Source organism: Nyctereutes procyonoides, unplaced genomic scaffold (assembly GCF_905146905.1).
Source record: "Nyctereutes procyonoides isolate TBG_1078 unplaced genomic scaffold, NYPRO_anot_genome, whole genome shotgun sequence".
Classification (NCBI taxonomy): domain Eukaryota; kingdom Metazoa; phylum Chordata; class Mammalia; order Carnivora; family Canidae; genus Nyctereutes; species Nyctereutes procyonoides.
This window is the reverse complement of record NW_026575128.1, coordinates 3,092,324-3,105,188: the sequence shown is the minus strand read 5'-3', so window position 1 is coordinate 3,105,188 and position 12,865 is coordinate 3,092,324. Positions and strand designations below refer to the sequence as shown.

Below are 12,865 nucleotides of genomic sequence, written 5' to 3'. Positions count from 1 at the left end.
CCTGGGTGGCGCAGCGGTTTGGCGCCTGCCTTTGGCCCAGGGCGCGATCCTGGAGACCCGGGATCGAATCCCACGTCAGGCTCCCCGGTGCATGGAGCCTGCTTCTCCCTCTGCCTGTGTCTCTGCCTCTCTCTCTCTGACTATCATAAATAAATAAAAATTTAAAATAAAAAAATAAAATCTTAAAAAAAAAAATTTAAGTCTCATATCCCAGTTACTTACATAACCACAGGAAAAATCTGAATGGATCAAGATTTCTCTTTCTTTCTTTCTTTCTTTCTTTCTTTCTTTCTTTCTTTCTTTCTTCCTTTCTCTCTCTCTCTCTCTCTCTCTCTCTCTCTCTCTCTCTCTCTCTCTCTCTTTCTTTTTTTAGATTTTAAAGCAGAGGGATAAGCAGGCTCCATGCAGGGAGCCCAATGTGGGACTCGATCCCGGGACTGGGATCATGCCCTGGGCTGAAGGCGGCGCTAAACCGCTGAGCCACCCAGGCTACCCTGGATCAAGATTTCAATAAGGCAAGTCAACAAATCTTTCATCAAATATTAAGTAAGGTCCACCATATCACCAGTATGGCACGGTGTCCCACTGATATGACCTATTTTACAGCCAACAAAACCTCTAGCGACCTCAACCTTATAGTACACAAACTACGAGTAAAGAAACACTTCTGAGAAATGAATAATAGCTATTACAACACTGTATACAATCAGAACCCACTTTAAAAATAAATGTAAAACTAAAATGATTTACTGAGAACACTCTCCTGACATGGACGATGTTTGGTATATGAGGAAAATGGGGAACAGGGAATAGTGGTGTGTTATTTTAAATAGGATGATCGGAGAAGGCCTCAGTAAGGTGACATGTGAATAAAGAGAGAAAGTGAGCCACATGGTTAAATAAGTTCCACCAGGCAGAGGTAGTAAGTGCAAGAATCCTGAAGCAGGGTCACATCTGTGGCACTCTCCACCCACCCAGTAGACTTTCCCCTTGAATGTCCTGCTGCCACTCCCACTGTGCTCTACAAAATCTTCCTGATGTCCAGGCTCACCATACTCTCCCAGGCATGCAAACCTGAATCCCAAGTCACATTGTGTGTATTCTTTCAGGAATCAGTGACCAACTCACTTTAACATAATAATACCTTCGAAAATATTACATCTTGGGGCGCCTGGGTGGCTCAGTCACTTAAGTGTCTGACTCTTGATTTCACCTCAGGTCATGATCTTAGGGTTCTGGGATCAAGCCCCACAGTGGGCTCCACACTCAGTGAGGAGTCTACTTGAGATTCTCTCTCTCCCTCCCACCCCCACTCAAGAGTGTGTGCTTTCTCAAATAAATAAGTCTTTAAAAAAAAAAAAAAAGTTACGGGGGCAGCCCAGGTGGCTCAGCAGTTTAGCACTGCCTTCAGTCCAGGCGGGATCCTGGAGACCCAGGATCGAGTCCCACATCAGGCTCCCTGCATGGAGCCTGCTTCTCCCTCTGTGTCTCTGCCTCTCCCTCTCTCTCTCTCATAAATAAATAAAAATCTTAAAAAAAAAAAAAGTTACATCTTTCCCTTCCCCTGCATTCCTAACACCCACTCCCAAATCCAATTCATTACGCATACTGTTCACAAAGGAATGCTTCTTACACAGTCTTCATCACATTACTCATCCCCGATTCCATCCACAGTATCTACAATACCTAATGAACACCCTTCTTTCACTACCCTACATACACACTATGCCCACTTCACCTTCTAAATCTTCATTTGTGTTCCTTTCACATAACGCCTTTTCCTTCTCTTATCCGTCCAAACTTCTCACCCATCTTTCAAGTCCCTTTTCAGAGAGCTTTCCATGACTGACTACACCAGTCTTCACTGATTTCTCCCATCTCAGAAATTGTATGGCTTGCTATAAAAGCTGACTTGTAGGGCAGCCTGGGTGGCTCAGCGGTTTAGTGCCTGCCTTCGGCCCAGGGCGTGATCCTGGACTCCCAGGATCGAGTCCCACGTCGGGCTCCCTGCATGGAGCCTGCTTCTCCCTCTGCCTGTGTCTCTGCCTCTCTCTGCCCCCCCCCTCTCTCTGTCTCATTAATAAATAAATAAAATCTTAAAAAAAAAAAAAAAAAAAAAAAGAGGGATCCCTGGGTGGCTCAGTGGTTTAGCACCCGCCTTTGGGCCCGGGCATGATCCTGGAGTCCTGGGATCAAGTCCCACATCGGGCTTCCTGCATGGAGCCTGCTTCTCCCTCTGCCTTTGTCTCTGCCTCTCAATCTCTCTGTCTCTCATGAATAAATTAAATCTTTTAAAATTTTTAAAAATAAAAAAATTTAAAAAAAAAAAGAGCTAAAAAAGGTAGAAACCATGCCGCGGAGGTTTACAGGGTGTAGCGTGAGGGGAAGGAATGCCCCTCCTCGCTTTAATACCCATCAGGTAGGTGCCGGACTCAGGGCCAGGCATTTCATATCAAGCACCTATATACTCTGTAAAAACCCATTAACTGCAAACTATCTTCAACAAATAGGGTTCCTCCATCAACGATTTACCCAAAATGTCACCCACTCTCACCGCGAGCACAAATGCACCCAGGTGCTGCGGGTACTACACTCCCTTCTCGGCTTCCCTCTAACTCAAGGAAGAGGACAAAGCGGCCTGACTCCCAGCGGCCAACAGGTTAAACATCTCAATAAACCCTTTACCAAGTGCCTGGCCCTGGCCTTCCTCAGGACCCTGCTCTTCATTTGAAAACTCCTGCTCTCACCTATCGAGCCCCAAGCCCTGTGAAGGAGGTGGCATTCCCCGTCCCACTTTACAGAGGCGTTTAAGCTCACGTGGCCGACGGCAGATTCGGAACTAGAACGCAGGTCTCCTGAACATCCATGCACCCTGTCCCATTTCCCGCACGAGTCACTCACAGATGGGGCCCGACGGACACCCGCGTCGCAAAAGCTCTGCAAAGATTTTCATTCAACAGGTTATTTCCTGGACGCTCGTCAGCCTTGTAGGTTCAAGCGCCACCTCCTCGCGTACTCGCTCTGCGCCACGGGAAGTCCCTCTCCCTAGGCGAATTCCCTCAGCCGTCACCCGAGACAGTTACCTACCAACAGCAACGTCGTGAGGCGTGACGGGGAGGAGGGCTGACTCGATCGCCGGGCACTACGTCTGGCACATGGTGGGCATCTCCAGTCATGACGGGTTCCCTTCACTTACCCACTCCGCCCCACAAGCCTCGGGGTTCACCCACTCCCACCAGGCGACAGGGCATCCGCTCGACCTGAGGCGCCTGCAAATGGCCTCCGGGTTCCTCAGGCCCGGCGCTCGCCGCACCGTCATACCTGCATGGAGTCGGCGCTGACGATTTCGCCGCCGAGCCGCTGGCCTAGCTGCAACGCCAGGGTGGATTTGCCCGTGCCGGTGGCCCCGAGAATCACTACGAGAGGCAGCGTCCGCGGCAAGCCCCGGAGCCCAGAGCCCACAGAAACCGCTCGTGCAGCCGCCGCCGCCGCCATCTTGAAGACATCTGCGCTTGCGCGGAGCAGCTGTCCCCATGGCAACCGGTAGTGCGCCGGCGCACCCCTAAGGCTCTGTGGGGGAGGGGAGGAGAGGAGAGGTGGGGGGAGCGAGACCTAGGTTTCCAAGCTTGAGAGGTTCCCGACTAGCTGGTGTCAGAGCCTCAACTGTCACCTCTCTCTCTCTCTCTCTCTCTCTCTCTCTCTCTCTCTCTCTCTCTCTTTCTTTTAAGCAACTGATAATCAATGTATTCAAAAGATTGATTTTTTTCTTAAGATTTTATTTATTTATTCATGAGAGACACAGAAAAGAGAGAGATTGGCAGAGACCCAGGCAGAGGGAGAAGCAGGCTCCATGCAAGGAGCCCGACGCGGGATTCGATCCCGGGTCTCCAGGATCGCGCCCTGGGCCGAAGGCGGCGCTACACCGCTGAGCCACCTGGGCTGCCCGAAATGATTTTTAAGCTATCTCCTCCTAAATGCCGAGCGGCAATTCTATCTCAAATCACTCTCAGTTCTTTTCTTCATGCCATTAATTACAATATAAAATTATATACTGATGTCTTGTGCATTGTCTGACTTCCGCCCCAGGCTGGTAGTTCCATAAAGGCAAGGAACAGGTTCTACCCAGCCATTGCTGAATCTCCAGTGCCTAGCAGAGCATCCGATGGGGAAAAGACACCCAATATTGTTAAACGGAGAGGAGAATGGTTTCCCTACCTAGCGCTGGAGCCAGTGAGCTAGAGGCGTGGTGTTTTCCAGGATCAGATCTGCCCAGTTCTCAGGCATGGGCAGCCGCTCTAATGTTTTTATCCCAAAACGCAAACCCAGACATAATCAGAAGGCAGGACAAAATCTTCCATCTCTTTAGTGAAAGGATGCAAGAGATGGGTTGAAAACAGAGAAAAGTAAACAACCCGCAAAATAAGAGGGAAAATAAGGAAGGCAGAAAGGATAAAGGAGTGGTAACCCTCAGATTAAAGTACAGATCAGAGGCCTGAAATTCAGGAAACCCCACAACCTTTAAGAAAGGGCTTTGAAATCAGAGACCTGGGTTCAAATCCTAGATCTGCTACTTATCAGCTGCTGCATGACCTCACACAATTAACTTTACCACTTAGCCTCACTTTTATCATTAATACCTCTCAGGATCGTCATAAGGATAAAATTCAAAAAAAAAAAAAAATACCTGTAGGGCACCTGGGTGGCTCAGTGGTTGAGCATCTATCTGCCTTTGGCTCAGGGCATGATCCTGGGGTCCCACATCAGTTTCCCTGCATGGAGCCTGCTTCTCCCTCTGCCTATGTCTCTGCCTTTCTCTGTGTCTCTCATGAATAAATAAAATCTTTAAAAAAAAAAGTACCTGCTACAATACATTAGCACAGAATGACTACCATTTGTTGAACACGTATTATTATAATGGTAACACCCCATCTGCCTCACTAAAGAGGTAAGAACAGCAGCCTAAGGGCAGAGAAATCTTCAGTACTGTGTAAAAGTACCCAAACATCTATTCTAGTAACCCCTTGTTAGCCAATTTAAGGGTTAATTTATTTCTCCCTGAGATTACTTGGCTGTGCCCAGCTCTCAGGTCATATCACTAGGATCCCTTGGGCCAGAGGAATTACCACTGGAGGTTTAGAGCATATGTAGGCCTGCCTGGAATAACTGCCAATACATTTCTCAATCGCTTGGATCACTGCTGGCATAATGGCCACTTCTGCAGCCTGAACCTTGTAGCCACATGTATTGTTTGGAGTACATCAGAACCCAGAGTACCCTGTACCTCCTTTTCTCAATCCAGTCTGCTCTGATCAAAAGCCTGTTCTCACCAATTTGTGGTACCCGCCTGGGGCTGGTTTTAAAATCGAGATGTGTGGCCATATATTGGCACACACTCTCACATGATGGTTGTTAACTGTAGAGCCTTTGCCTGGAGACTTTCAGAGGGTACAGTTACCATGACAACCACTAGAAAGATGGCAGGCAGGAGAAATGATGCAAATAAAGCAAAAGGGAGCTAATTTCATGATGACAATCTGACCATGACAGAGTATGCTCACTCACAGATAGGAAAGCACTGTCCAAGTCATGACCAGGTGACTGTTACTAGAGAGAGCAAAAAAGAGGGGAGTGGAATTTACCACTGAGAGACCCGAAGAGGGAGAAGCTGGTTACCAAGGCAACTGGGGAGAAAGGAATGAAAAAATGGGGCTTCACCACAGCAGCAGAAAATTGCTTCTAGCCAAGCAACACGGGACTGTTGCTATAGAAACAAAGAGAACAGGGATCCTATAGACCATGGGGAGAATTATCACTGAAATGCTGAGCAGGAAAGACTCCTAAATCAGAATGGAGCTCATGGTCCAAAACAAATCAGGAGAAATGAGAAAAACATCGTACCATTTCCATTTGTTTTAATTCTACCAATCCTGCCAAAAGAGAATGGGACCATATTTTTAAAATACCTTTAGGCTATTTCATTTGTACCTGTTTGTCTCCTAATGGTCTTCTGAACTCTAAATTATACTAATAGTTCCATTCAAGATAATTTGTAACTTGAAATCCTAATTGGTGAGTTTAAACTCAAGGGAAAATTGGGAAATGGAAGCCTATGATCAAGAATTAATAAGAATTTATTTTAAAACAATATAAAACTTTCAAATGGGAAGCTTTTCAGGGCAATAAGGAGACAAAAGGTGACAAAAGGAGTTGAGAAAGCTATTTGGAGGCACTTGGGTGGCTCAGTTGGTTGAGTGTCCCACTCTTGATTTCAGCTTATGTGATGATCTCAGGGTTGTGGGTTCAAGCCCCCGATCAGGTTCCTTGTTCAGCAGGGAGTCTGCTGGAGATTCTCTGTGACCCTCCCACCTTCCCTCCCTCTCTCTCTCTCTCTCAAATAAATAAATCATAAGAAAACAAAGAAAACAAAGCTATTTGTAGTCATGCCCAGATATTAGCCCTGACCCCACTTCCCCCCCCTTTTTTAAGATTTATTTATTCATGAAACACACACACACACACACACACACACACACACACACACACACAAAGAGGCAGAGACACAGGCAGAGGCAGAAGCAGGCTCCATGCAGGGAGCCCGATGTGGGACTTGATCCCGGGTCTTCAGGATCATGCCCTGAGCCAAAGACAGGCGCCAAACCGCTGAGCCACCCAGGGATCCCCCCACTTCCCCTTTTGTGAGGCCAAATAGCAAACAGCTCAATCTATTCTGAAAGATAACTCAAGAAGAAAGGGAGTCTTTCACTTAAAGTAAATTGTATATCTAGAGGTGGAAGATGAAGAAGCCCATTTCCCATACTCCACTGCTTATAGATTATTCGGGGTAAAGAAATTCTAATTGAAAAGGCAAAAATGCTGAGACAATTTCAGTTTCAGAAGAACATATCTAAAATGTAAGAATAAGGAAATAGGGATATTCAAACTTCTTGGAGGGTAATAATCCTTGGTCTCCCCTACTAAAGTCCCCAGCCAGCCACCTCATCATTATCCCCCGTGTGTGCATGTGTTGTACGGTGTCTGTCTGTAGGACAGATGTATAGTCAGGCTGGACAACCTCTGCACCTGCCTCACCTTCTTTAGAAAATTGAGAGCATGGGACACCTGGGGGGCTCAGCAGTTAAGCATCTGCCTTCAGCCCAGGGCATGACCCTGGAGTCCCGGGATTGAGTCCTACATCGGGCTCCCTGCATGGAGCCTGCTTCTCCCTCTGCCTGTGTCTTTGCCTCTCTGTGTCTCTCATGAATAAATAAATAAAATCTTTAAAAAAAAAAATTGAGAGCAGTACAGGGGGTGAAATAGGCATGGGAGCACGGCAAAAAAAAAAGAGGGAAGTGCAGAGAGGCAAAGGTGATATCTGGGTGATGACCCAGTGTTCATTCTATTATTTCCTGTCCTCTATTTTAAATAATTTATTTTAAAAAATTTCAGGGGCGCCTGGGTGGCTCAGTGGTTGAATGTCTGCCTTTGGCTCAAGTTGTGATTCCGGGGTCCTGGGATCGAGTCCCGCAGGGTTCCCTGCAGGGAGCCTGCTTCTTCCTCTCCTGTTCCCCCAACTTGTGCTCTCTCTCTATATCTCTGTCAAATAAATAAATAAAATCTTTTTTTTTTAGATTTTATTTATTCAAAAAAAAAAGATTTTATTTATTCATGAGAGACACACAGAGAGAGGCAGAGACATAGACAGAGGGAGAAGCAGGGCCCCTGTGGGGAGCCCGATGTGGGACTCGATCCCAGGACCCCGAGATCATGACCTGAGCCGAAAGCAGACGCTCAACCACTGAGCCACCCAGGTGCCCCAGTAAATAAAATCTTTTTTTAAATGTTTAAAATATTTTTAGAAAAAAGGAGTATAGGGAGAAGGCTAAAGGTGAAGCCATTAGAGTGGAAGGGCCATCCACAGTGAAGCATCCAGAAAGCTCAAATGTTCAACATGGAAATCTAGAGGATGTTTTGATAGGACAGGAGGAGGAACATGCCACGGGAGGTCTGAAGCATGTTTCCCAGGCAAGAGAAGAAAGTTGAATTGAAGACAAACACTAGCTTTTTATGCAACTCTAGGTGCCTTTGCAGCCTGACCCCCATACTAAATACATATTCCAAATAAAATATATCCTGTGGGATTATCTCATGGTAAACTCGGTGCCTGCATCGATCTCCTAGGGCTGCCATAACACATTACCACAAACTGTGTGGCTTAAAAAAACAGAAGTTTATTTTCTCACAGTTCTGGACCTCAGAAGCCCCAAATCCAGGGCTTGGCAGGGCCCCAGTCCCAAGCTTCCCTCTACGGAAGGATGCTTCGAGTGCCTCTTCTGGCTTCGAGTGGTTGCTGGCATCCCTTGGTTTGTGGCAGCATGACTCCAGTTCTGTCTCTGTCTTCAAATGGCCGTCTTCTCTGTGTGTGCCTCTGTCCAAATTTTTCCCTCCCTGGGACACCAGTCACTGGATTAGAATCCACCTAAATCCAGTATGACATCATCTTGATGACATCTGCAAATATCCTATTTCCAAATAAGGTCACATTCATGGGTTCTGGATAGACATGAGTTGGGTGAGGGACAAAATATGACCCAGCAGAGTGCCTGGGAGTAATCAGAATACTTTTTCATTGGTTGCTGTTTCCATTGACGATTTGTCGATTCAAATTTGGGAGCTCAGAATTGCTCAAAAGAAGTGAAGCTCCCCTCTCAAGGGAGTGGAGCTCATCATGTTATACGGTTTGTGTTATGCCCAAAGTAAAGTTATAGGGTTTTCTCCAGAGTCCATCAGAATGTTCTCAGAGGGAGCTCACTTCCCATCTTCTCAGCTGTCTAAGAGGGCCTGTACACCCACAGCGAAGCCCTGAAGGCTGTAAGGTCAGAGTGGGGGAAGAGGGGGCAGTAAGATACAGAGCCACGAAGAGCTCCTTTCCAGTCCTGATTTCCTGGCATTTTCAAGTCCTCTGTGTCTCTGGTCCCTTCCCTTTCTCATGGCATGGCCGGTTGGGCCTTCATCATCTTTATATCCTCATGAGTCTCAAATCTGTACCTTCACTGCAAACCCCTTCCTAAAGCTTTAGTATCACATCCTCAACTTCCTGTTGGGTGCTCTGTTTTGTATGACCCCATCACCTCAAACCTCACGGTGTCCCAAACCACAGTCAGTTTCCTCCCCTGACTTCCCTATTTCAAAGGATCTCTGAGGATGTTTGCCAACCCAAGGGTCCTCTTAGAAATCCAGCTCAACTCCTGTTTTGCAAAAAATGAGACACTCAGAAGACAGCACATCAAACCGGATTCTTCCCCATTCCCAGATTCCATACAAACCTTCCCAGTTCCCCCATCCCGCACCCAAACTATTCCCTCAGCCTAGAATACCTTCCTCTTCTCCACTTAGCTAGATGCTGCAGGGACTTCTAGTTCCAGTTACAGTCACACTATCCCCAACAAGAACTTTCTTAATGACTCCAAACAAAGTGCTCTCTTCCCCTTTGAGGCTTGTAGCCCTTGCCTGAGACATATAGTGTCTTATCTCGTGATTGTGTTCACACGCTTATAAACTTCCACCAGGAACCTAGCTTCATATATCACTGCTCTCATGCTGTGGCGGGCACCATGCTAAGTGTTTTACATATAATTACCTGCTTAATCTTTACAACAGTGCTATGTGGTAGGTATTAATATTATACCCATTTCAGGGAAGGAAACTACTAGGACTCAGGGAGGTTGAGTGATTTGCCCAACGTCACACAGGTAGTAACTCCAAGTCCCCATTCTTTTCTTTTTTTTTTTTTAATTCATGAGAGACACACAGAGAGAGGCAGAGACACAGGCAGAGGGAGAAGCAGGCTCCATGCAGGGAGCCCGACTTGGGACTTGATCCCAGGACTCCAGGATCACGCCCTGGGCCAAAGGTAGACGCTCAACCGCTGAGCCACCCAAGGATCCCCAAAATCCCCGTTCTTAACCATTATACTATGCCATCAAACCACCTTCTGTGGCTATTCTTCTTTAATCTCCAAAGGACCTGGCCCCAACTTCTCATTCCAAAGTTCTTCTAAGAACCTCAGGATTCCCCTCCCTGCGTGCTTGTAGATTCCTGGCTCTGACCTACTGTATCAGGTTGGGGTGGGTAGATTCTCAATGCACACTCATGTTTGAGAGTCACTGCCTGAACAAAACAGGCATTTGAGGGTTTAAATGGCTAAATGGGATCAGTTGACTCTGGCTCAGTTTGACGTTACCACACTGCCCAGTAAGGACACATGGAAGGCCCATTCGTGCAACACCATCACAGACTCACGGCTCCTGCCTGCTGTGGGTCATGGGATGCTGTGGGCCAGCCAGAAGCTCAGGTCGTGCCCGCCATTCCCCCTGTGCCTAGCTCGGGCTCCCCAGATGACTAAGTACTCATGCTCAGAAGATTCCTTATTTCACCAACCGCTTCTATCACTTTTCAAATATGACTAATCTGTATTAGCAAGGTGTGGCTTGCTGCATGGTTTGAATTACACTAATCATTTACTGAGCACTTACTATTGCTCATAACAACCCCACAACACCCCAGCTATTATTTAGAACTGTTTTACAGAGAAGGTAATAATTTGCCCAAGGTGGTGGCAAAGGTGCAGCTGGGAAATGTGGAGCCAGATTTGGAACTCAGATCTGCTGGGTATGGGAGACCACTTATCCATACCACCTCTCACAAGTTTAAAGGCAATCCAACACTTCCTGGGCACCTACCGGGCCCCTGGCACTGGGGCTAATTATTTAATAACTCATCTGATTAGTGACTTTAAGAACATATTTACATTTCCTGGTCCAAAGAATGGAAACGTGAATACAGTTGATCCCTTTGGCAGTAGTTCCAAATAAAGACATTAATAAGAGCTGCCCACCAGGCTTAAAGTAGAAATGCTCACACCCCGGCAGAGCTTCGCTGACACATTTAGACACCTCGCCTCCCCTCCCCAGTCACCCACTCATCAATCATCTTCCAACTGGCTAGCTTATCCTCAGAAAGGAACTTCTTTCTCACTCCCTCCTATCACCTTCCAGAGCAATAAAGTCATCCCCATCCTCTCCTCCTCCTTCCAAAAGTGAGTATTCTGGAATATCCTAATCCTGGGAGCACTTTAGACAAATTCAGCACATCTAAAATAGTTCAACCTGTCTCAGTGCCCCCAAAATAGCTTCCCACAGGGGTGGGAATTAGCACACGCGTTGGCCTTTTATTGTTTAACCTTTCTTTTCTACACTAAGGGTGGCTTTGCAGCTGCCCCTTATTGTCCACACGTGTGTCCTTGAGTCGGGTTTGTGGTTCCTTAGGTGTACTATTCCGAGTCAAATCTAATTTGTAGGAATTGTTCTCCGAAATCCAGGAATAAACTCCCTGACTATTTTCAGACAAAGATAGAGGTAGGAGTCTCTAAGAAATGAGCTAGGAAGGAGCTTAAAATACTTCACATTCCAGAAACACCCTCCCTTCCCCCCAGGAGATGGCTTTATTCCCACTCCTTTCTCAGCAGAGTTGGACGAGGAGGAGCTGAAGCTTGGAGACAGCCGGCTGGCACTAGCAGGTGTGGGCTTAGACAAATGATTTCAATGTCTCTAAGCTTCAGTTTGCTCATCTGCGAAATGGGGCCGATGCCACCCGGTTCTCTAGGTTATCAAGAGAATTTAAGATACGTAAAACGATTAACACCAGTACCCCTACCTAGGAGTCCCTACTATTTTACCGAGGGCCTAGGGATTCATCCCAGGCTAGGAAAGGGAGAGAAGTCCTACATGTTCATCTCTTGATAAATGGCTGGGGATGGGGATGACTTTATTGCTCTGGAAGGTGATAGGAGGGAGTGAGAAAGAAGAAGGAGGAGTATCCTGGGCGCAGAGTGACTAGCACTAGAAGAGGGAATTGGGAGTTTTCAGATTCCCAACAATGCATGTCTCTACACTAGGTTTGGTGACTGAGAGAGGTAGTGGGGATGGAGTGGAAAGCTTACCTGCGGGGAGACTGGGTTTGGGACTCTGATTTTGTTCTGGGACCTTGAGCAAAAATCCGCTCTGGTCCCCTGTGGCAGAGGTGGTGTACTTACACAGTGTGATGAGGCTTCCTCTGCCAACGTGAGGGCTTTAGGGTAGCTTTTGGACTCTACTCATCAGGCTCCCTGATGACAGAGGGAGAACAGGCAGGCGATACCAACCAGGTCTGAGCTGTAAGGAAGGATTGGCTGAGGCAAAGTGGCCTCCCTCCGCCATGATGCTCATGGCCTTTCCCAACAGCAACTGTTGGCCTGTCCCAATCCCGGAGGGGCTTCTCTGGCCTAACCAGGACTGACCCACCCAGCCCACAGACGTGGCCCAGTGACTGGTCACAGAACATTGGCTCCACTTCATCCCAATAAGTGGCCGGCACCATGGTCCCGAGGAGGGACGATTGCAACAGGCAGTTAAGTGCTGGAATTCCATGCTTACCTCCTCCACACACCCCATGCTAACAAAACAGGCTGGCATTACTAGGCCGTGATGAAGACCTGTGGCTGTGGAGACAGGCAAAAGGGGGTTTCAATCCCAACTCATTTACTAGTGGAGTAACTTTGGGCTGTTTTGTTTTCACTCTTAGAACCTCAGTCTCGGGGCACCTGGATGGTTCAGCATCTGCCTTTGGCTCAGGGCATGATCCTGGGGTCCTATGATGAAGCCCCATGTCAAGGTCCCTGCTCAGTAGGGAGTCTGCTTCTCCCTCTCCCCTTGCCCCTCCTCACTGCTATGCTCGCACTCTCTCTTTCTCTCTCTCAAATAAATAAATAAATAAAATCTAAAAAAAAAAAAAAAAAGAGGTCTACTACTTCATTAATACCTGCCAACCT

General features: G+C 47.2%; 1 protein-coding gene across 4 annotated transcripts in view; it reads right to left on the bottom strand.

The window, feature by feature from the left end:
* TRIT1 (tRNA isopentenyltransferase 1) overlaps positions 1–3,495 on the bottom strand; it is a 49,743-nt gene extending 46,248 nt beyond the window's left edge. For 3 of the 4 annotated variants that reach the window (XR_008666647.1, XM_055341770.1, XM_055341769.1), the window contains exon 1: positions 3,322–3,495. Coding sequence is in view for 2 of the 4 variants with exons in the window: in XM_055341770.1 (XP_055197745.1) it covers positions 3,322–3,495 (174 nt within the window). In the remaining 2 variants the exon portion in view is untranslated. The remainder of the gene's footprint in view (positions 1–3,321) is intronic. The other variant, XM_055341771.1, reaches the window with a different exon arrangement.
* Between the last annotated feature and the right edge of the window lie 9,370 nt (positions 3,496–12,865).